Source organism: Melanaphis sacchari, unplaced genomic scaffold (genome assembly GCF_002803265.2).
Source record: "Melanaphis sacchari strain LSU unplaced genomic scaffold, SCAv2.0 Contig64_pilon_pilon, whole genome shotgun sequence".
Taxonomy (NCBI): Eukaryota; Metazoa; Arthropoda; class Insecta; order Hemiptera; family Aphididae; genus Melanaphis; species Melanaphis sacchari.
In genome coordinates this window covers 168708-195944 of record NW_020271462.1, presented here as the reverse complement: position 1 = coordinate 195944, position 27237 = coordinate 168708, and the positions used below count along the sequence as shown (strand labels likewise).

General features: G+C 24.7%; 1 protein-coding gene across 2 annotated transcripts in view; it reads left to right on the top strand.

The window, feature by feature from the left end:
* Window positions 1-27237, top strand: part of LOC112600462 (serine/threonine-protein kinase BRSK2) — a 102855-nt gene that overhangs the window by 12210 nt on the left and 63408 nt on the right. For both annotated transcript variants that reach the window (XM_025347693.1, XM_025347694.1), the window contains exon 2: window positions 17872-17966. In XM_025347693.1, coding sequence (XP_025203478.1) covers window positions 17872-17966 — 95 coding nt within the window. The remainder of the gene's footprint in view (window positions 1-17871; window positions 17967-27237) is intronic.

Sequence of the window (27237 nt, the reverse complement as noted above, 5' to 3'; positions counted from 1 at the left end):
TATATCTAAAATATTGAGTGTTTATATTTGGTAAAAGTTTCAAGTCACTAAGGTCACTCTTTTTTAAATATTATAACAATGAAACAAAATCGATTCTAACAAAAACTAGTGTTGCGTAAACATTTACAGTTTTTGTCAGTTTTACTAAATCATTAATGAAATACCTACTAAAAATTTCAGTTTACTCTTACACAAAAAATAAATACTAGATAAAATTTGCTATCAGAAATCACATACTTAAAAACTGAAAATTTTAATAAACTTTTCGCTTCAAAACATGATGTAAGACAACAAAAACACAGTTTATTGTTATATCGATACAGTTCTCGCCCAATCTAAAATCTAAAAAAATATGAATTATTTCGTTTAGATCCAGCACTTATAGTTTCATAATACATTTATCTACAAAATAACACGAAATAGCTGGAATTTTGAAATAAATTGTTATTTACTTAGGGAAACACTTGATATATATATATATATATATATATATATATATATATATATATATATAATCAAATATATAAGTATATAAATACTTGAATTACTGCTATTTTTTCACGCTTTATGTAAAATATATATTGCTGTATAAGAATACTTTATGACTAATTTCATCTCTTTAGTTATCGTAACCCAATATTTGATTAACAGTAAATTATAATATGTATATATTTTCATGTTTATTCTCAAAAATATTCGTTTATAACATTATGTGGTATAAAAAATCAGGAATACTTGTATTACTTCGGTAAAACAGGTACTGTCTATATTTTACATATTTTAATCATATGTACCAACTAATTAATTTTCTATGATGCATACGTCTTGTGTGTATTTTAATACATTTTTAATTTCAAATTAACTAAACCGGAAAGGGGCAAAGAAAAAAACTATTGATTGACATAAGAGCAGTATATATAGCGTGAGGGAAGCCACCAAAAGGTTACCCATTTAAAAGCTCTTTAACTATTGAGCGAAGCGCTCCCCACCACCGAGTACCCCACCCAAAGAAAATGATAAGTGTAAACAGAGGGTGAAATAATTTGTGAACGCAGCACGAATATGAGCGTAGCGCGGGATTTTTACACACTGGCTTAAGCTTTGAGATATCACCGTCGAATGTATAGCTGTAAAGTTATGTACTTTGCAGTGTAGGTATACTATGTATACTGCAGCCGACAGCTAGTGGAGAACGTTTAATAATCTTAACAATAATATTATAATATTGTTTAGAAATTATACGCACAGTTGTAATAATCGTATGTAACATGGTACTATCTGTGCTCCCCTGCAAAGCGATGTAATGTTATAATAATAAAATTGATGTTCGGCAACGAAAAATTAAAACCGAAACACACTTCGACGAGCACTTAATGAGTAAATGTACAACAACGTATAATACAATATCGTCGCGCGTGTACAATATTTATATGATTTATATACGTTATACACTTATAAACAAATGCGGGGAAATGGATTAAACAAATGAAATTGCGTAGGTTTAGTTAAGCTATAACGTTAAAAAATAATATAATTAACTATATGAGTTTTAAGTTAATAAAGAATACATTATTACTTTTTAATTAATACCTAGCCCATACGTAGTGATTGTGCAACTCTGAAATATTTTAAATAATATATAAATATATTTATAATTCATCCAATTTACGAGTTATGATATACTTACATAGTGGTTAGGTATAATAATACATAGATACAATGTTCGGGTCTACTAAGTTATTAAATTAGTTTTAAATTTAAACTAATGTAACTCAGCACATCATTATTTTTAATTCAACTGGTAATCTTAAAGGATTCAAATATGCAGATCATTTAAATAGTTGAGTTATTACATTTTACTAGGTAATTAAAGTAATATTCTAGCAAAAAATAATTTTGAAAATAGTTCACATTTTTTATAAAAATTGTTTTTGCTCGCAACGGACGTATGTTATACGTATACTCAATAAAAATGTTAGTTTTTTTAAAAAAAATTATGTAATCATACAATTTCATGTATGCATTTGATCGTTGTGTGATATATTGTTATTTTATGACGTCAACGGCACCTACCTAATGTTATATTTTGTACCCGCCAATCAAAGACAGAATTTTTCGAAATGATTTAAAATATTAATACAATGCATAGTTCACAGTATCTGATCAAGGCTAAATCTATTTCCATACAATATGTACCACATTTAATAATATTACACTTGAGAGAGGGAAGGAATAAAATGCTAAGGAAAGATCTCCAACAACTGGTCACGAAATCATAATATTTTTAGTCTTTTTTTAGGACTGCATGAAATGATTTTTGATGATAATAAAGTAGTAAATTTAAGTAGTGTTTCATAAATTATGAGGAGAGAGTTAGAGGTATATGATTTATTAATCATTTTTGGTAATTGATAGTTTAGAAATTACTTTGATCAGAAAAGCGAGTAGAGGATTAATCATAGACTAAAAATAATTTATGAATTTAAAAATAATACTTTCCAGCTTGGAGAAAGAAGAATTGGTATTTTCTATTTTGAATAAAGTAGTTATCTATCACATCTGTGTAGAGTTAGTCATGTGTGTTCGTGTTTGAGAAATGTATTGATTATTATTACTATTTTTCTTCATAGATATAGTTTTGATTTCTTGGTTATTGATTATCATGATGGGTTAAATAGTTTGTTCCAATTTTTAAGTATAGTAAGCTGGCATAATGAGTTTATATTATTATTATTTTTATTATTTGAATTCCAAAGATCACCATGCGCGATGGTACCTTGGGAAATCTGTCAAATATTGTTCAACTATGATTTATATTATGCTTAAATTAAAATTAATATTCCTTGAAAAGTTGGTGAAAGTCAATTGAAAAAGCGCTAAAGTTCTTGCACTGTTAAAAAAAATAGCTCAATAAATTCTGTTGAATTAGCTACATTAAGCTGAAAGTTTTACAAGTGTGCGTACTGGACAACGAATTTTTTAATTTGTTTCGTACTATTTAGAGAATAATTAAAATTGATCAATTTTTAAAATCTTTTTATAAAATATATCATAGTAGCCATTAATTATAAATTATTTTTTTTTTTTTTTTTTTTTTGTTGATGAATATAAATAATTAATACAAACATTTTTAATATCCTGCAACATTATTGATAGTTGTAAAAATATATTTTTTCAAGGTGAGCCACAAATGAGAAAAACTTTATCTGGTTGAAATGCAGTTTAAAATATTATACAAAATAATATATACTTTGTAAATTTCCTGTTACAATTGTCTTTTGATAATAATGAAAAAAAAATAGGAGTAAATAAATTAACTATAATCATAGTTAAATATCTCATTAAATAACCAACTTAGTGCCCTCAACATTTTATTTTCCATTCCAGTTTTGTACCAGCAGATCTGTATTTATTTTATCTGTTCTTCAATATATTGTATTATAACTGTTTTTTTCCAAGACGACTTTAGTAATATGGCGTTATGGCTAGGCAAAATAGGTACATCACTGCATTACTGACGGGTCCATTGTTGGATATATCTTTATACTTATTATTTATTATGATAATACTAAATACAATTAAATGATTATATATTAAATATAAAATAAAATAATAAAAATAATACTGTACTTCTCATATTTTTGTCGATTTAAATGTTTATATTCCATTTCAAAAATTCAAATTTAATCTGCATTATAGATTTTTGGTTGACGTTTAGTGAAACTGATTTAACTTCGGTCTCATTAAATATTGCAAACTATTTTTAGTTTCAATCAATTTTTCATTTTTAGAAAACTCAAAAAAATATCATAAATTTTGCCAGTTTAGAAAAGTTTGAATGCCATCACCTGCGACTGATTTCCAATACGCCAAACATTACGTATACAGTACACGGATCTTATTCTTATTTCGTTTTACATTACTGCTCCATAAAGTAATAGCAGGTAGTTTATGTATTATATATCCAACAAAAAAATAAAATCCATTACTTATTATAAAATCAATATAAGTTTCCTCTTGTTCATGATGCAAATTAAACTTTAAAACATAATCAACTAGGGAAAACCAATTTCACGTTGTTGACGTAAGAACGACATCATTAACTAATTGATTGATTGAAACAAACGTACAAACGCGTGTCGATGATTAATATGTTTTTAAACCTCTTGTAGTCTTCGCTTGATTTTTAGATTTATACTTTACATAATCCACCTGACACTTTCCGAAAAGGATTAACAATTTTTTTCTTCTACCTGTAAGTAGATTAACACACTCCGTGGCTTGTTAAAAATATATACTTATCTACACTTTAACATAATACAATATTATAATTAAACTGGCAGTACCCTTTTGATACAATTCTATTGAAGTGTTTTAACTATAAACATATACCGAAATATTCATTTAACGTAAAACACTTACTATTCCAAAAAATATAAACATACGTTTTTATATATTATTAAATATTTATATACATTAATATTTTTACTATTACTTATTCATCTTTTTTTTGTTTACTGACATATGCAATTTTAATTCATTATTAGTTATTACTTATTAAAAATCAGAATATGTTTTGGAATACTTCTAAATTATAAATTTCAATAAATGGGATGAACGGTATTATACAGAAGTACTCCTTAAAATGTTATTTCGCTCATCTAATTTTTAAATATTTTATAATTAATGAGCTATTTATCCGAAATTTGATTTTGATAGATCTAAATACTTCAAATAATATTCTATTTCGGAGTAAAAATTTTGTTAAACCATTCGTTTCATGTTTGATTTTATATACATTTTATCAACGTAACTAGTTTAAACTTAAAATGGAATGACTATCATTCAAAATAGATTTCTAGATGGAAATTCAGTTTATAAAAAGTCTACCAAAACAACTTTTGTTTCGTGTTCAAGTTCGAGTAAACTAAAAATACTAAAAATATTTCTGTAATCAAACTAATTGTAATATTATTTTTCAATATTACGTTTCAAAATATTATTTAATATATATAAAAAAAAAGGTTATTGACTGGTGCATACTCCCTGAAGAATACATATTATTACTATTGCGTTTGATCACATTTAATAATTTTGTGTTCAACAACCAACGACAAGATATAATAATAATAACGCACTTCGCAATTAACTTTGTTGTAACTATAAATAATAGGATCAGAAAATCAATGTTGTCGACATTGTGGTCTCTGATAACCACATTTTTCTAAAACCCGCTACCCGGTCTTACCATGTAAAGCAACGTGACATTTTTTTCGTAATGATATAATAATACAAATTCCTCTGTTTGAAGAAAGGTTATATTGTTGTTAATGAATCTAAAAAAAAAAAAAAATTAAACTAAAAAGTTTTTTTTGTTTATCGTATTATTATTATTTCATTTTTCTAACGACGTAACAATATTGATTAACATAATATTGTTAACCCTCAAAGTATTAAAACATTAAATGCGTAAAAGGCACTTAAACGAAAAATATATTAATAATGATAACGCCGCGCGCCGTGGCCTCTTCGAAAACCCGCAAGTATATACAGTATACACTTGTCACCGCATACGCTCCCACCTTATATCTCTGCCGGCGTTGCACTAAGTGAATTACTTTTCATGAACCACAAAAATAATAATAAGCAATAACGTGAAATCTATTAAAGGGTGTAGACAATTTTCATTGTACCTACCTTCAATATTATGAAATATATGACAGCATTATTAATGATGCTGCTTATATTCTACGAATTTAAACTATTAATATACAGTACTAAGAATTTTTTATTTTGTATTTTTTTTTCAGCGTAGATTATCTTTTATCAAATGTACGATGATATGCTGCCCTTATACGACTTCTTAGAATTTTCATTAACCAAAATAAAACATATAATTATTAGTAATTTCCAATGTTCAATTCTCAAATGATTACTTAGTAGTACGTATGCCAGGTATTCATCAAAAATATTCCGAGAACCAATATCCAAGTCACCAAAAATAATTCCCAAAATCAGATATTCTCATGATTTATATTTAAACATTTTTGATTGTAATATTTTTTACGTACGGTACATGTGTGTGTGTGGTTATGGCGTAAGAGTATACGCATGTATATAAATATATTTTTAATTCTTGGTATTTGAACTATTTATTCATTAATTTTTCGAAATTTAGAATAAATATTGTCTATAATAGCATAATCACTATCCATTATTAGACCATGTATCTAATTTTATTGTTTTAAGTTCTGCGTTGAATAAGCCAGTGATAATAATATAATATTAGTATTAATATTTATATCTGTTTCAAATCATATTAAAGATTCCAAGAACATAACTATTTCGAGCAGAGTGAGACCTTTTTTTTTATTTTTTAATTATCGATTTTTAACATAATTACGAACCAACGTGAAAATAACGTATATCCACAAATATTTCTATCAATACATTACCAACTGTATGTATTATTATTATGATTTTTTTGTAGATATTTTAATATTTCAACTTTGAAAAAAATAATAATATCGATCTAAAAATGATGGCATTATAATACGATTGTCTAGCTATTGTATGCGAGTCAGATGCTCGAACGATTTCGAAATGACATCGCCGGCGAAAATAATATGTATTTCTAAACAAAATATCTCGATGACAAAAAAAATATTCGGACAGACTATTATTGCCAATCTGAGTGTTTTGATACGTGACTATTGTATATTATTATTGTAGTAAAATATTTAGCGTTCGAACAACTAATACATGTGTGTAGAGCATCGCTTAACGGATTGCGCGTTATAAAAAAACCGTCTCGTGTCGATCTGCACGTAATAATATAACTGTATGAAATCGATTGAATGCATATTAATGTTAGCGTTCAATTAAATTTAAACGACTATTGATGGAGGCACAGTTTAAACGATTTATAGGATAAAAGTTTTTTTGTATATTTGTTAGTTAACTAATGTTAGTGTGTGAACGGGTTTAAATACATAGTAAATTTATAGACTACTAGCTATTAATATATCAATCTTAAGACATGAAACATTTAAAAATAATATTAAAAACCAAAAAAGATTTTAAAAAAGAAAGATTTAATCATTCGACAATGTGAGAAAAAAATTATTATAAAAAATTATAATCCTGTCAGTCCAATGCAGCACTTTAAATTCAACACAAAATACTAGTTTTAAATTAAATTTAACCTCTCCCTCTCAAAAAAAAAAAATTATTTATACTCGATATTAGATAGATAAGGCATTATAGATTAAAATAATTAATTAAATTAACTATTTATGAAACACAAATTGTAAAAAGTAATTGATTTATTAGTGTTTAAGGAGCATTTTTATTATTTATTAACTCACGGGATATTTATTATTTTAGGGAATATTTTATAGTTCATTTATCATTGATGCTTTATTATTAAAAAAATATATTTTGGCCTAAAACTTGTACAAATTGTATACAAGAGAAAAAGTCATGTATGAAATATAAAATATATGTAGCCTTTAAAGCAGGTACTTTTATTATAATTGATCTTGAAATTTTTGGTAGAAGCATGCCTTTTGATAATGTTAATCGTCAGATTTATACTAAAAAAAAAAAGATTTTATATTTCGATGAAATAAAAGTGGGCGAGATCAGAGTGTTTCATACACTAATAACTTGTGTATAACGATTTTTAATATTTTTAAAAGTATAATCAATTTTCATAATTTTTAAAACATGATATCGTACAAGATGATACAATAAATTTTAATAAATAATTATAGTTTACAACAATGTGAACACTGATCAGGTATTTTTTATATATGCTTTCATAGTTGCATACAGTATTTAGTAAATGCAATTAACATTATGGTGACTTATAATTTTAAATACAATATAATAACGCCTTTTGAAAATATTCATTTAGTTAACATCATTATATTATAGGGATAAATTTTTATTGCATACAATTTTTTTTTTTTAAATCTATTGTATTTTAGGTATATCTAAATTCATTTTAACGTGTATATTTAAGTTTAAATTTAGACTTATTTGATTAAATGATTTATTATCTAGTGAATTTTCTCATTTTGGGTGCATGTTTATAAATAATTTAATGTACTCTGACCGAAGTGAAAAATGCCATATATAATCTTATAACAATTTATTTTAAGCTTGTTAAGTTTTGCAGCTGATATTTTTCATGTTAAAAATTCAAAATAAGTTAAAATATAAGTATTTGCATTATTATATCGTACCATTATACAAACATACTATACTAGCTATGTTCAACTGAATACCGTCGAGAAATGATTACAGATTTCATACTAACACCCTTATCCAAAAATACAAATAGGTATTGAAATACACACATACCTGATCTGTATTTTGCTTTAACTATTTATGCTTGTGTCTATCATTAGTTATAAGTGGTATGCAACTTGCACAGTAATCTATTTTAGGCTCTGGGTAGTATGATAAATGTATTACAATGTTTTACAATTATGTATGTTATTATTAAGTATGTTTTTTTGTTCCTGTTATTATCTTTTAGAGCAGTAGAAAGACTTAAATATTATTTTTAAAGCAGAAAATTAACTGTACGAGTAGCAGTTATAGTATTAGTAGTAGAAGTAGTTTTTACTTTATACTTTTTTGGATAAACAACTTCAGTACCTTTTTAAGTAGAAAACCATTTCGTATCGATCAGCACATATTATTATTATATAAAACTGAACACGATAATGCTATGCTTAAATAACAGAGGAAGGGAGGGTAAAAATTAAATTTTTCAAATTAAAAAAACGTATAAAATTAATTATTGTTTCCTTATTATTATTAATTTAACATTCCACCTAAAATAAATTAAAATTATATCTAACAGATTTTTAAATTCATATTACAGCATATTATACTGCAAATATTAAATATCTTTATTATCAACAAAATGAGTTTAATTGCATATCAAAAATTATACTAATCACCTTTTTAAATGTGTGTTATAAGTAAACTGTAACAGATTACATTTTTCGTTGTATCTTAAACGCATCATCTAAATCCGTATTCGTATGATTACTATTATAATTACCTAAAGCACGATAACTGGATGATGATATGCGTTTTCAATAGCCTGACAACAAAATATTCAAAATTCACTGACGCTGCTACTGTGAACCTGCTACATGTCTAATGCATGGGTTCTTTCCTCATTATGTGAGTACTTATATAACTATAGTTTATTATACTAGTTATGAAGTTTTAAGTTTTAGATGAGATAGGTGATCAACCTACAAAATTTCGTTGCACCTCTTTGCTCATGTAAATTTTAAATAAAAATATAAAATAAGTACTATGACAATTACAGATAATATAGTCAAAATTATCAAAAAAAAATATTTTTTGAATTTAAAATGAAAAATGTATGTTGTCATATTTTAGGTAAGTAAAGAAGTTCAAAACAATTATAATTGTAAATATATAGTTTTTTCAAAAAAAAAAAAAAAAAATATCGTATTGTTATAACTTAGAATTATATAGATTAGTATTACATAAACACATGAATTTACTAACAAATATTATATAGTCAGTGCTTATAAAAATAATTTATGTTTTGGTAATAAGTAGTTATGGCCGTTATGAATATTATGATTATATTTGTAACAGTAATAAATAATAACCTTTAAAACAAAAATTATCAAGACACAATAAATAGTATATTAGTTATGTTATAAAATTATAAGTTATAACATACATTTTTATTTCTATTTATAAGTAGATACTCAAAATATTGTTGAAATGCAATTTTCAGTATGATTATTTGATAATTCAATTATTTAATACATTGCATAACCTTAAGCTTGTTTCAATTAAATAAACATAAATACTTTTTTGTTCATTTGCATGTTCATTACATCATATTTTTGTGATAGGTACTAATACATGATTATTTTAGTACTTTTTTAGGGCATATAATTCCGAACCTTATAGTTATGATTCTTATAAAAATTTTCTTCCAAATTTTACAGACTTAGAACTGTAATTGTTTCATATTAACACATGTAAACATAACACATCATTTAAATATATAAATACACGACATAATAAATTTATAATGTTAATAAATAAATAACTATAAATTATAATTTTGTAGGACAAAACAACGATCTTATTATTTTTAAATGTTTATAATTATAGATATTTTATTTATTTTATTTTGTCTAGCTTTACTATGTCTTAAAGTCGGATAACCGTAATTTTTCCTCTTTTTTACATGATATGATTACGTACTATTGTAAGTTTGTAAAGTAGATAAATTTTACATAAATTACACTGTATTAAATTGGATAGATATATATAATAATAAAGATAACAAAAATATGAGATTGGAAAAATTAACCAAATCCAAAAATTTTAGAAACATTATAATATTATCATTATTTTAATGTCCTCGAAAAACAATTTTTAATGAACACCGTCTGTCATCCTATAATACTAAGTGTGTATGCTATATTTATATATCCATCATAGTACCTAATTTATTATATTATTATAACAATAAAGTAGGTTGATTTTATATGTATTTAATATTTATATTATGATATTGTATTGTTTATATTAACATTTAAATCAATACCAATCTTTCATAGAATGATTTGAAATGTGAATAGGTAAATTTAGATGATATAAATACTAAAAAGCTAATAAAAAAGTTATCTAAATGTTTTGAAATTAAATTGTGTAGGTAGTATAAAGCTAAAAATTTAACTAAAAAATTTCAAAGACTACATAAATAATATTTTTGAATTATAACATGCAAAATAACCAAAGTTATTTTTCTTTATTTAAGTAGATATTTAATTTTCTCTAAATTTGTACTTAAACTGTATAATATGAAAAAAAATACTTCAAATTTTTTAGAATTTTTATTTTTAGTATGAGACATATAATATGAGAAACCCTGTGTTAAATTTTAAAAACTACGAGTAAATTAAAAATTGTAATGTTTTATTCATTTTTAGTAAAGTTTTGTTAATTTTTATTGACATTTGAACTTCTTATATTGAATTCTTATAAAAATCAACTGTGTATCTTAATTTTTTAAATAGTTTAATAGTAAATTATGATAAACCTTATTCTATAGATTTAAATCTTAGGTATGAATATTAATCAATAGAAAACTAAAAAATAATTTGATTATTTTAACGATTTGGATGAAATTCATTGGTATAGTTTAAGTACTTATTTAAAATGTATTCACAATTTGTTTTTAAACTCTAGTAATTATACCTCATGAAGAATCATATATTAAATATTTAACATTTTTTTATCGACAATCACTAAAAAATAGTTAAAATAGTTAAAGTATTTTGAAAATTACACCATTAGTATTCCTGATTTTTCCTTATTATATTTTTATTTCGACAAATTACCAAGAAAAGTATTGGAAATATTTTATTTTTGACCCCCTTAAGTATATTAATTAGATTCATTTTCCTATCAGAAAAGATATTGAAGTTAAAATTCTAATCAATTTCTTGCTACAAAAAATAGCACAAAAAAAAAACACATACACATATCATTGTAAAATCAATACATTTTCGGCTCTGTTTAGAAAATAAAAATAAATATAACAAAATATTTTGATATTAATGTTTAACATAACTCTTATACCTATCATAATGCAAGTGGATAATATAATATTGTACTCAGTCGAAACTTTTATTAATGATATCCAATCGTACCGGAGGAAATAATATTAATTATTAATCGATGGTCATTATCAAATCTAGCTTGTATAAAAAATATGATTGATACATATTTATTACGATTGTGTATGTATACGCTTGAAAATGATTTATAACCGAATCCAACCAAATTCATATCTATTTTTTTCTTTAGGGTGTTCCCACACGTTGCACGTGAATTCATATACCTTGTTGTTGTTTAAATTAATCTGATAATTTATAAATAATTTAACATAACTAGTAAATTTTAATGGAATCAGTGAATCTCAGTCATAATTACAATTGATTATGTATCAATACATATATTATGATTATTTGAATAATAAGCAATATTTTTCTAAAATTTATTGTTGGAAATATTTTTTTGTATAATTTAAATTCATTATAAAACAATATTTTAGATAATATACAGACTTTATTTTTATCATTTACATTTTTAAATTTTAGTATTTACATTAAATATTTTAATTTAATATTTTGAAGTAGAATATTTTTCTGAGAATTTCATTTTACAGAGTAGAGTATAAGATAGGCATCCGTCTTAAGGGGCTGTGGAATAAAAACTATTGAACTTTCAGGAATTAGACTTATTTTTTCGATTTGGTAGTGCATTTAGTTTTATACATTAAGATTTAAAGATTATATTTCTAATAATATATGGCAGCCGTCAGCAGTGATGCACTATTATAGGCGTTTCTGATTTTTTTTGACCATTTATCGACACATTGGGATAAACATAACTGTAATTTTTTTTTTCGAAAATGGCCATTCTGTTATTATCACGCAAAGAGCGTTCTGGCGAAATTTCAACATTCCAGTTGTTGAAAATGTTTTTTACGGTAATGCAATCATACGTTGAGATCAAATATTGGAAAACATGGGTTCCACAGCAATATCTCTAGAACAATTAGATTATCCAGATCGGTTAGAATACCAGGAAATATGATTTTTTTCTTTGTGGATACCTAGAAGACCTTAAAGAGAGAATCAGAGTGGAAGTTATGTTACACCCATCCGACTGTACCGTCAAGCAGCTGAAAACTACCGGAATTGCCTAAAAGAGTGCATTGCTTCTGAACGTTGTCATTTAAGAAATGTAATTTTTAAAACTTAATGTTTAAAACTAGATATGCTACTGAATCCGAAAAATGTAAACCTAATTTTTGTAAGTACAATGATTTTTATTCTACAGTCCTTTAAAACCGACGCATGTCTAATATAATATAAAATTTGAATTTCAAACTATTTTCAATTTATTAGTTCCAAATATTTTAATTTTAAATGAGTAAAGTGGAATGGGAGAGAGTCACTTAATTATACGTATCAATAGTATATTGTAAGCTAGTTTAAATAATAATCACCTTGCATCGGTTATGTACAATGTTTTCAATAAAAATAAATCGTAATACTAATAGTAAAATGAATAAATTTAATAAAGATATCATTAAATATACTTAGAAATATAGGCTGATCAACTTTTTTAATTTAGAACCGTTTTTTTTATGGTTTGATTTATTATTGAATTTCAATTTAATACTTCTTACACAGTTTTGTAAAAAAATAATACAAAAAGTACCTAGATAGGATAATTATCTATTCATTGAAATTCTATAGAGATAATATAATAGATAACCTTTAAAATATTCATTTAAATAATAGATAAATGATGATCTAAAACTTGTATCTGTACATCAAAAAATTTATAAAATTTTTGCTATAATATAAGTTATTTTTTAAACTCGTAAATATTTTTATTTTTTAATATGTTTACCTTCTGTATTTAAAAATAATAAAAATAAAAATAAATTACTTAGGTAATTAAACACATAAAACAACATAGAAATAAAATAAAATAAGTTGGTAAAAGCTCAAAATAATTAATCCCTTTCATATAAAAAAAAAAAATGTAATGGTAAATATTATCTTATCACAAACATTATATTAGTAGATAATTTATCTTAAGTAACCATTTTATTTAAGTAGCTCAATAAATAGACTATTTTCCTATATACTTATAAGTTATAATAAACACAATTGTCTAGATAATGCATAACGTTTTTTGATATACATTACAGAAAATTATCTAATTAGTGATGATGTACACTCGCATCACTTATTGTATAGCAAAGCATTTACCTTCTTTCACTATTTTTATGTTTGAATTTTTGACTATAAAATTAAATATGTATGTCTTAGAAAAAAGTAAAAATATTTTTCTTATTTTCAAAAATATCGTTTGGTAACAAATTAAATGATAAAAAGAAATATTTCCAAAAATAAATATATAAACATATTTTCTAAAAACGTTAAATTTTTTGATTTTATTTTTGTATAAAAAGTATTACATGTACGATAATATCAAAACAGAATACTGGGTAAGAAGTAAAAAAATAGTTTTAAATAAACATTGTGAAAAAATATGTTTTTAATTAGTCCTGAATATTTATCAAAATTTAAATGCGTAAAAAAATGTTCAATTCAGTTTAGATATTACAATATATTATTAATTTATTGTATTATACTTAAGTCATTTCATTACATTTCTTGAAAGTCATTTATCTGAAATATTTTATTTATTTTTTATGATTATGTCAATAATAATGAAAAGAAATAATTTACAACGTTATTGAAAATTGAATTACATTCAAAATGGTTTCTATAGATTCAAACGTATAACGAGAATTCAAAAGCACTATTAAATTATTATAATATAATACATTGTTACTAAGGAAAGCAAAATGATATATAAGTTTTGCATTTTGTAGCAAAGTGTGATTCATTTCAACTTAGTCATTGAGAATTATTTGTGAATTGAAATTTGATTTTAGAAGTGAATCTTATTTAAAAGCCAAAGTAAAAGAAAAAATCCATTTATATAATACTATAGATACGTTTTAAATGAAAAAAAAAAACATACCGAGTTTCTGGTATGATGAAAATAAAAATGTCAATATTTTATCAATTATTTTGCTATTATTCATGTTTTATTGAGTTTTATTGAATATTTATCATTATATTATAGTGTAAGATTTAAAAGCATATCTACTTAAATCAAAAAATTATACTACTTAAATATCTTTGACGTATTTATCATCTCTCATCCAACAACTATAAATGATTATAATATTTAACCTACTATCATACCTACATACACCATATATCTAACCAAAGTCAAGCATGTCAATAAAAATAATTAATTTGAGTTGAGTGAACACAAGATTGATAGGTTAAAAATGAATAACTAACAAATAATACATTTGATTTATCAAGCTTAAAGTTAATATAAAAAAAAATGTATTATTTTAACTCAGTTTAAAAAAAAAGTTATAGTTACTTTTTTAATTATTACACAGAGAGTAACATTACTCAAACTTTAATTGTAAATTATTCAATAACTGAGATAATTGTGATATGTATAAAAACCACCAATAATATTTCCTTACACAAAAATATCTACGCTATTTTACGTAGCTGTTGCGTATATACTCGTATATTAGGTACTATTATTTGTTCGTGGTAGATACCTTGAATAAGATTTGATAAAATCTAATTTTATTTATAAATGAAGAAATGACAATATAAAAAACATTTTTTCTCAAAAGTTTCATGTAACCTACACGTCACTGTTTGATAAAATTACCAATAGGTACATTCAACAAGTTATGTTTTTTGTTAATTGTTTAAAATTTTTAAAAGTGTTAACGCTTTAGCGGCGACATTGAATAATTAAATACATTATTTGAATTCTTATATTGTATTATATATATTTTTGTTTAATTAGTCATATTGTATTAACATAAATTTAACATAAAATAGATGTACAAGTAATTTATTTTTAAAAGAAAATGTTTTTTTAATTGTTAGATTTTATATTTTTTAAATCAATGTCTTTGGCAAATAATAGATATACATAAAACATAACCATTAAATTATGTAGTTTTAAATAATAAATTGTAAGCAAAATTATGATATATGAGATTAATTTAATTAAAACTACCATAGCTATAAATTATTTTACGTATTAGATTCTCTTAACTTCTACTCATTTTTATAAATACAATATTTTTATTAAAGTTTCTGAACAAAAATATCTAAGTTTATAAATATTAACATTTTTGAACTATTCAAGATTCAAGTTATAATTTGTAATAAAATGAGTTTGCAAATAGTATTCATTCCTAGATTTATTCTAAGTAAAAAAAAAATCATGACGCTTTATTTGGGTGTCATCTTTTTTACGCGTATTTTATTTTTTCTATATTCTGGATTAGTTGCATAAAAATTAAAAACTATGATTTTGTTTTTGTGATATTGTGATAAAATTTATAATTTATCGTTATTATTATCAGAACTATTCAAAATTTCAAACATAGAATATTTTATAAACTATGCTAGACCGTCTGTTAGAACTATCTGACCTGAAACAACTTAACTTCTTTACAGTGATATAATATAACCATGTTTAAAATACTTTAAAGTGCTTATCATAAAATTAAAATAAACTGCTATGGTTGAGAAAATTATCAAAACATGACAATAAATAATAATCATAAATTTTATAATTACATATTATTATTTATAAACTAAGACTTTTAAAAAGACAAGTTAAAAGTTAATACCTGGACAACTAGTCTTGTAATTATTATTTTAAAAAATCCATAAAGAAAATTTTTCTTCGTTCTTCAATAATTGATTCAAAAAATTGTGTAAATGTTTTGTTAATGGCCGTGACGTTATTGAAGCCAAGTGTAAAATCTGTGGTTGTTATGTATCAATTATTGCTAATAAAGGTTTGTTTTCCTAAAGGCTGCAACTGTTTTATATATTTGAAATTCTTTGATTATTGATAATATGTTTGATATTTTTATATTTTTTTTAGGGTCTAATGACTAAATATTTTAATAATGACCAGATTAAAAATTTATAAACATTTTTAAACATTCAAGATAATGCATACTTTTTTAAAAATTCTTTAAATAAGTTTTTTTTTTTTTTAATCAAAACATAGCATTATTTTTGAAATTTTGAAAATTGCACAATTTTCTTTTGTTATTCCGGGACATAATGCTAGTACAGAGAGAATATTCTCATCCATAACTAATCAATGGACTATAAACGTAACCATTTCTTATTAAAAAAACATTTGTGCGATATGATGACTCGATTTAGTTTTAAACATTTTAAGTGTGCTAATTATATCAAGTATTTAAAATATGAAAATATAATTATGTTTTAAATGAAATATCTAGTTAAGATAAGTATGGTTTTAGATCTAAATAAGTTAAGAAATTCCCAATGTACTTTAGTCTTAAAAATTAAAATTTAAGTTAGTTTATTTGCTTAGTTTTAGTTGGCATGTAAATATATAGTATTGTTATTAATAGCATTGATTAAATACACAGTAAATGCCAATAGATATAGTAGAATAGTTATACTTTATAATGCTGACGTGCTACTTATTGTGTTTAAATCAGCAAACTGAGCTAACTAAAAGTTTGAAATACATGCATTTTTTGTGTATTGGCAATAATTTTACTGTATCCTTAAAATAATTTATAAAAATGTCTTTTTTATTATAAGACACATTTGGTCGCGCTATCATTTATAGTTTGATGGCATATATGCATTTCAACCATCATCTATATGCCAAGATTTTGATATTACAAAAATTTTTAAATAAAATGTTTCAAATAAGTAGAATAAATAAATAATAGATATTATCATCTATTGTCATTTTACAAGTGGCTTCTATAAATAACTCAGTTGAAATGGAGTCCGATTTATAAATTGCATTTTGTCCGCCTTCCGTATTAACATAAGTGACTTATATACCCGCCACTAACAAAAAAATAGAAAATATTTCGTGTTTATCTATATTATATTAGTTTATCAAGAAACAGAGCAAAAGATATACTTTTACCTATTATTATGATTATAGTATTGAAGTATTGGATTATTTTTATTTGAAACTGTATACAGATTATACAGTAGTTAGTAATAATATACTAATTTAAGTTAATTAAAAAAATTATTAATTATTGTATTATATAATATATTAATATATTATTGTGTTAATTACTGTGTAAACAATAATATCACAGTGTCGATAATATCGATATGTATTTATTTTTTTCAGGATTAGTGAAGCTCGGCATTCATTGCGTTACTGGGAAAAATGTAGCAATAAAAATAATTAACCGCGAGAAGCTGAGCGAGTCGGTGTTATTAAAGGTAATTATTTTTTCACCATATTAAACATAACTTTATAATATAACATATATAAACATTACTATATAACACAGCACAAGTATTATCGTTCATAATATAATGGTCAAGAGTGTGTGTGTGTGTGTGTGTGTACTGAAAGTACTCAGTTATTGTCATTTTTATGATACGTAGTACTTTAGACTTTTCAAGTATTTTAAAGTGATATGAATATGTAGGTACCATCATAATAGTGTTATGTATACCTTTAAAATATTAATTTTACTTCAACGACAATTGTATTTTTTTTTTTATAAAAATAACTTACAATTTACACTATTAGATGCGTTTCGGTATTTTTAATTACAAATTATAAAACCAACTGATATACACTAAACATGTAATTAAATTAGCTTTGTTACGAATTTTCGTGACGGATTTGACGTTAAACAATATATTGACCTATTGGTTAATATCTTTGCGAAGCCTGCTGCAGTTGGTTATTATAGTGATACAATATTGATTAAATACTCATAAATTATAATGTTTCTCAATAATTCGCTTCACGTGTCTATTTACGTTAGTAATATTAAAGAATTTTCGTTTTTATTTATTACACATTATATAAAACTCCTACCATTTGCCTATAATCTCGTAGTCAGGATCAAGACATAAAAGTAGTGTAGGTTACAACCTTAGTAGTCTATTGAACAGTGATCACGAATTTAATGGCATCTTAGATACACGATTTTTTTTTTTTTTTTAATAGCATTTTGTTTGATTCAAAATACGACTTTCTTTTTCTTTTTTTTTCTTTTTAAAGTACAAGAGTCTATGCTACTTATTTATATTGATTTATATTATATTCATACTTAAAATCGTATGGTTTTCGTGAGTTCTATCGTTTAGTTGACATTTATTTTTACATTGTTTTTTATTGAATAAATTGAAAATGAAATAAGCCCCATGTACTATTTTAATTTATTGTTTTACTTTTGTTTATAAAATATATCTCCTATATGTTAAAAATAATATTATTCGTGTTGAAAAATGATAAATTTTTGTAAATTGGTAAAAAAATATAAAAGTTTGTACAATGAACGTATAAATACAAAAATATAAAAACATATTTTCACAAAGAGTTAGTAAAATAAAGGCATCAATTACCACAAATAATAAATAAAATATTGTATTCGTGTAGTTTTTCGGGATCCGTGGTCGTTAAGGGAAAAATAAGAGAAGACTTTTAAAAGTTTGATGATAAATCTCTTACTAAATTTATAGTAATTTTTTTTTTTTTTTTACTTATAAGAGTAATTTACAATTTATACACAAAAGCACAAATTGGATAATATAGTAATAATAAAGACGACTTGGTTAGCTTGAGGAGGGAAAACTGTCCATCAACAGTACCTCCTGTTTAATTTTGTGGGTTCATGTGAAGAGACCGTTTTTTTCCTATTGGGCAAGAGCGTCTCTTGACCATTTTCTTTTTAATCTGCTTGAGAGGTTGCTGGGGATGGTTATAGAGAACATACAAGAAATAAGAGGGTTTGGTTAGAATGGAGCTTTGAGTGGAACTTTTTATAGTGTTAAATTGCTAATTCAATGACTGTTGAGATTTGTAGATCCTTATGTATGCGTCGTTAGTCATATACCAGAGGTGAAAAACCTTTTTTGAGACAAGTGTCAAATTTTCCAAATCAAGGTTTTGAAAATTTTTACGTGCCCAAAGGAAATTATATTTTCTAAGGATAAAAATATTTACTCAATAAATGTAGTAATAATATAGTAATATAAAACATTTTACAAAAGAATATTATAATTTTTAAACATAATTTGTTTCTTTGAATTTCGTATAACCAACATTTTATAAATAGCATAATTTTTTTAATTTTAATTTTTCACTTGCCATTGAAATTTTACTAACGTGCAACCTCTGGCACGCGTGCCGTAAGTTCATCACCCTTGTCATATACCATAGTTATTTATCTAAGATATATCGATTGTAAGACTTTTAAAGGTCTTATACTAGATGTTTTGACTTGGTCTTAGATTTGGATACCATACGACCAAAAAGAGGTAATAATTGTCCTGTAAATTAATATTTTATTTTTTAAACTCATTAAAGAAGACAGTAATAGACGAAGGAGATGTAGGCGTGTGTTAGATTGTTTTCTTTTAAGCTTGGTGTGTTGGGCCCAAGTAAGTCATTTGTCAAGGTGAACTTCTTGGTATTTGGTAACATTTTTAATAAGAATTTGTAAATTTTTGAGTGATAGTTGTAACCATTTATTTTTACCTAGAGAAAAATTTATTTGAGCTGATTAATTTTCATTTAATTTGATTTCCCAATCTTTGGTCCAGTTGTGGTGCCATTTAAGTGGTATTGTATTTGTGTTTGGGTCTTTGTTTGATGCTAGTATAACGGTATCGTCTGCATATGTCGCTAGAATTGTGAAGTTTATTTTGGGGATATCTGATGTATAAATATTGTACTCATATAGTATAGGTAATAGGTCGCTTTCTTGGGGTAGTCCCCCATTGATTTTATAATAAGAGAAGTAAGAATTATTATGTTTAATAGTGAAATATCGGTCTTCGAGATAAGATTTTAGTATTAGGTTATATTGAGCAAGTAGAAATTATTTTAATTTAAACAATATACCGTCGTGTCAAACACGATCAAATGCTTTCACGATATCTAAGAATACAACTGGACAAAGCTCTTTTTTTTCGAGTGATGCTGATATTTTGTCTGTGATTCTATGTATTTGGCGGATTGTCGAGTAATTTGATCGGAATCCAAATTGATTACTAGGAATGATATTTTTTCTCAGATAATAGGGGTTATTCTTTTGAGAAGTAATCTTTCAAAAAATTTCCCTAACGTCGGTAGTAGACTTATCGCGTGGTTTGAAGTTACTAAATGCTTTAGTTTTTCTGGTTTGGGAATTACTATTATTTTTGAGAATTTCCATATTAGAGGAATATATGATAATTTGAGCATAGTGCTGTATATATGAGTCAGAGGAAGAATAATTTTGTTCGTTAGTTTTTGAGTATTTACTATTTTGTTATTAATTTGATCATACCTTAGAAATTTGTTGTGTAGTCTTGTAATACATATATGATTTAAATTCTTGTAGTGTAATTGGTTTGGTTGATAGTGACATAAGTAATGGACTTTTAAGAAAAGTTTGAACATTTTCTGCGTAATAGTAAATTTAAGAATATTTTCAGATTTCTTATCATTTTACTGTTATTTGTTTAATATTTTAAGTAGGTTTTCGTAGAAAAAATTGTTCACATCAAATCTTCTAAAATTATTATAGTTAAACTATAACAAATTTCCCGAATCATTCGCTGTTATTTTTATTTTTGATTGACTTGTGACCATAAAATATTTCTTAAAATCAGTTACCTTGCCAATGTTTCACTTATAATACGAATCGTTCAATTTCCAAGGAGTGAAAAAACAAATATGTTCTCTTTTATTAATAAACATATTTCTAGGAACACAAAAAGTGATTCATTACAGTAAATACGTTGCTAGTTATTTTGTCAAAACGAAATAAAAAATAAATTTTGCTAAACAATGACAACTATGAGAAAAATATCGATTTATGTAAAAAAAAAAAAAAAAAAATAACTGACAATTAAAAACTCTAAGTAAAAAGGATTTCGATTCAACTTAGGTGTAATGTGTAATTGTTCACACTCCACAGTTACTTATTAATATTTTAAACGTTGTAAAATACGTAAAACTGTAACTCTGTTATAGTAAATATTAATATTAATATTTTTAGCAACTAATAAAACGAATTTACAAATACAAAATGGAAGCCTAAAATAATAAAAGGTAGGTACTATATAGTACCTTACTTACCTTTACAGTCAATTATTATGTATTTTACATGTCTTAGTTTAAAATTAAACCAATCAATAAATTGATTGTAATGGTTTATCAAAATTACATCCACATAATATTATGAAAATATTTTTAAAAATTAATTTAGTGTTCTTAGGTTCAAGGCAATGTAATTTTTTTTGAACTTAACCCTTCATGTTTATATTACATACAGCGTGTATTAGTTAAATAATATAGAACAAACAGCGTACGAAATAGCAAAATTTAATCACGACCAGTGGTAAATATTATATTTTAATTATACAATTTTTACACTAAATAATAAATTAAAAATTATAAATCATTTATGTATATTAGCTCTTTGCATCTCTTGATATTTCCTGTAGTTCAAATTTCATTATAAATTTAATTTTGTAAATAAAACCTTTCATATTCACTGGGACGATCAAGTAAGTTGTTAGGCGCTTGAGTTGGCTAATGGAAATAATATAATAATCATGGATAGACTTTACGAGGCAGGGGTGGGAAAAAAGGTGATCAGTTGATATACAATTTTTTCTCGATATTTTTTTTTATTTAAATATTATTATTTGAAAAAAAAATAGGTAAGTGAGTACCGTTCAGTTCTATATTAAATATCGATAGATCAATGAATAACTGTGATGGATGTTTTCAATTTGAATTCAATTGTAAGGAACACATGATTCTGAGCGAAGATGGTCTGACTTTTTACATAGCAATCGCTAAGTACATTTCATGAAATGTTTTATGATACTGCTGTTTTAAATTAATCTATTTTATACAGTAAAGGTTTATTTACTTTTTATCGGAAACATTGCATATATTATATTAATAATATTTAATCATTAAAATAATAATAAATATAAGTTATACCATATTATTATATTATTATTAATTATTGATAACTTTTTAGTTAATACCACATTACCGTAAAATAGTGTGAATATGTTCATAGTATAAACAGGTAATATCTTAAAATGTATTTACATATTTTGAAAATTTCAATGCATAAAGTAGTATTCATAATATAAGTAATAATCTTAAATTTCTGATTATGTTTTTAAATTATTACAAGGAAAAAAATTAACATTGTTAATTATCGTTTAAATATACGCAATTTCGTCCAAATTCGAATGCTGAAAAATAAAAAAATGAATTCAAATTATTATTAACACATTTATGAAGTAAAAACATAACGCGAAATATTGTATTGCATTATTAAAAAAAAAAAAAAAAAATTAAGACTTTATAATTTGTTTCACAAAAAATTACTTGTAGTTACTATAGTTTATAAATATTTATGGTTTTTTAACAATGTTTATGCATATGAAAAAAAATCGCATGAAAACTAAACTCGGTGAATGATTTTTTACGGATATTTATAAAAAAAATAACTAAAAAAGAAAAAAATCAAATCTTTCTAATGCCTATAAATAGTGCAAAAAAAAAAAAATCAAACTATTATGAAAATTTTACCAGGTATATAGAAAATGATTATATAAAAGTTTATCCACCGTCATTTGTTTTTGAATTACAAAAAAAAAAACAAACAAAAATCGTTTCGAGAAATAATTATATTTTACAAGTGAATTTTTGCAATGTCCAGTTATGGAGATATCAAAAAATAAAATTAATGAATTAAAATGCCATTAAAACGATATTAATAATACTTATAGTTGGTTGACGGTACACAGAGTACCTATGAGGAGCTCCCGTGAGCTAGGCCCACCGCACTAAAATTCTAAGCACGCCACCGATTAAAGTCAACTACCTATTCAACATATATTTTCCCTTAATTCATAATAGATACTTATTTAATATCCTACGCATTTATAACAGTCTATGGAGAATTGAATATAACCTTTCCTGGGTTTTTTTCCCTGTGGAATATCAACTGGTTATCATAAAGTTGTATATAATATATACATTATACACCTATTACCTATGTATACGAGTATCTAAAGCACGAATATGATAATTTAAATGACTTTGCATCATCGTGCACAAAATGTGAGCATTATATTATAATATAATATAGGTTTCCTCATTGCATTGTTTGATTTGTTCATAAGCTCAAAACAATTTAATTTTAATTCGCATGTTATTATCAAACAGCTTGCGACACAATTTCATTTCCATTGCATAATATAATATAATATATTAAATGAACAAATTATTGAAATATAACATATAATATCCAAGTTATGTACTTTAACGTATTTCTGTAGAATATAAATTCAAGATATTTTTCTCGCTATAGATTTGTAATTTGTGTTTATATTATGAAAAGTAAGTTGATTCCTTTAACACATAAATTAAATGATTATATTATTTTCAAATACGATTTACACTCGAGTTTTGTTAAAATTTAAATCAATTAAAGTGTAGTATTGACTGATCGTTTGAATTTTAGGGAAATATTAGGGGAATAGGATAATATAGAAACAGCGGATAATCAATATTTTTTTTTCGCTCTTTTTGGTACTCGTATTAGTTGTGTTTTTATATTTATCAAAGATCGGGAATCGATTTAAAATAATACGTTCAGAAAACTAATTTGAGCAGAACTTGATTAAAACAGCACTTGCTAACAATTATTTTCAGCCCCTCAGGGCAGCAACTGAGAAGGATGAAAAAAAAAATCCCTTGTCGATAAAATACCTACCTACTAACTAAGTGAAATAATTTATATTAACTGATGTGATTAACTGAGACTTTAAGAACAGAATAGAGAAAAGCGAGGTATAAAGAAACGTCATTGTAAAAACAAATAAATATTTTATGAGATTCCGAAGGAATTAACCCTTTAACTTTTACCATTCGTTGATTCTATAAACAATATTATAATAATCGGTTACTAATTCTATTAAAAGCTTTTCTATCCTATCATTCGCTTTTCTAACTAAAGCTACCTCTCGTGAATAGTATCTTTAATGATCAAATAGAACATCTTATTTCCATCAATTAGTTATTGATGATTATTTATTTCGCAAGAGCTACGTCCTTGTTTCGACTACTGATAAACCAACATGTACAATTATTGTCGATTGACCGGAAATAACTTATTCTATAGTATACAAGACGTATATTCATTGAGTTAGCGAAAGGTGTGGTGTTATAAATGAACATTTAAAAATCACAGTTGCAATATTACGTTGAAATCAATGGAAAGCACAGACCATTATATTGAATAGATTTATAAAATGTATTTATTTATTTTTTATTTTTCATATGAATAGTATAAACCTTGCTCAGTGTTGTTGTCATTATTTTTGACAAGAAACAAATAAATCGATTAAAGTACGTAGGCTGTCCGATAAATAAGGTACAAACATATACCGAATAATGAAAAATGAATTTATTACTTTAAAACTTCTACACAATAAATTAGACATATTTTGCTATTTTTCTATATAGTCACCATTTAAATTGATGCATTTTTCCCAACGATGGAATAATTTAAAAATGCTATCTCGGAAATATGCAGCACATTTTTCATCGAAGTACTCTGTAACTGAGTTCATTACCTCCTCTTCATTTTGAAAATGAGTTCCTCCTAAGTGTTTTTTTTAATGGACCGAACAAAAAAAAAACTGAAGGTGCCAGATCAGGACTATATGGTGGATGTTGCAATAATTCCCACTTGTACTTTTTCAGCTAAGCTTTAGTCTTTCCCGCTGAATGTGGGGTCTGGTGTAAGCATTTTCGGAACCCAACGTGAACAAACCTTACGAAAATTTAATTTCTCATGGACAATTTCATGTACAGTGGTCTTTGGTAGATCAAGTTGTGTAGCCATTTCCCTAATTTTAAGTCGTCTATCCGATCGTAACAATCTTTCGACCGCCTCAATGGTTTTGGCGGTGGACGTGCTTATTGGTCGACCATATCTTGCTTCATCTTCAACACTTTCTCGACCTGAATTAAATTTTGTACACCAAACCGATACACTTTTTCGAGACATTACGTGCGGGCCATAAACTTCGGTTAATTTTCTATAAATTTTAGTCGGAGAAACATTTTGAAAATTAAAAAACCGAATGACGGCGCGAACTTCTTCTTTTGTGAAACTTAAATATTGGTTTTCCATGTTTAAACTTACGTATTCGACGGAACACTAAAGTAAAATAGTCATGATGCATAGAATACGTTGTTTGTTATATATATTATCAATGCTGGAAATTTCAAGCCGATATCGTCTATTGTTTACGCCAAAAATAACTTTGTACCTTATTTATCGGACAGCCTACGTATATATATATATATATCTAATAGAAAAATAAAAATGCAAAAATTTATATTATAAATTATTTATGTTTCAAATATCATTAAGATAACTCTATCTTAAAATATTATAGTTGTGATACTATCTATAGTGCTGCAAAATTAACAATTATGTTCAAATTTTTTACTCATTCATGTGACTAAAAGAACACAATATAATAAGTACTTGTATTTGACTATAAATGTATTTATGTATACATTTTTAGGATTTCCATTTTTCAATAAACTTAAAAAATAATATTTTATATTTAATAACGATTAGCCATGTATTATATAATAATTTTACTTCTTTACTACCAATATGAGTACTTCAAAATATTATTTTTCAATTCGACGATGTCCGTTTCGGCGCAAGACCATTTTGGCGAAAATTAATAGTAAAAACAAATTCTAATATAATTTAAAATTGTATTTCATAATAAAAAAATATACCATATTCATTTTAATTCATAAATAATAATTTAAATCAAAATAATTCTAATTATTTATAGTTAATGTATGCGCGGTCGAGCTTTTAGCTAGCAATTGACTCGAAAACTCACATCGTATAACGGTCAAAAAATACAAACATTGTATATAAGTATATTCACACAAGATTCAATAAATAGAGTGACCCGTGAATTATAATATAAATAATACCAAACACCGGTTTATAAATAATAATAATAATAATAATAAAAGTATAATATTTAACTATCGATCGATATTAGGTATATATATATAAATGTGATGTGACCATCAAGAACTTCTCTTAATAGCACATACAAATCGTACGTAAATAATAATAATATAAAAACTCATCGATCCCGGTAATAGGCTAAACATTATAAAATTATCTGACAGGTCTATCGCCAGATCAACCATAAATTATCAACTATCGTAACCATTTTGTTGTGTAATAATAATAACAATAATTTATAGTAGTATAAAACAAATATTATGTATATAGTAGTATAGAATATATAGATAATATTTCTATATCACTCTTTACACAGTGAAACAAAGCTGTATATTATAGATATATAAGTTCATCGCTACGAGTAGGTATATAGCCGAATTGATTACGCACCGAAAAGTACCTTGACGTATCTCCGAAACGGACATCGTCGAATTGACATTTCG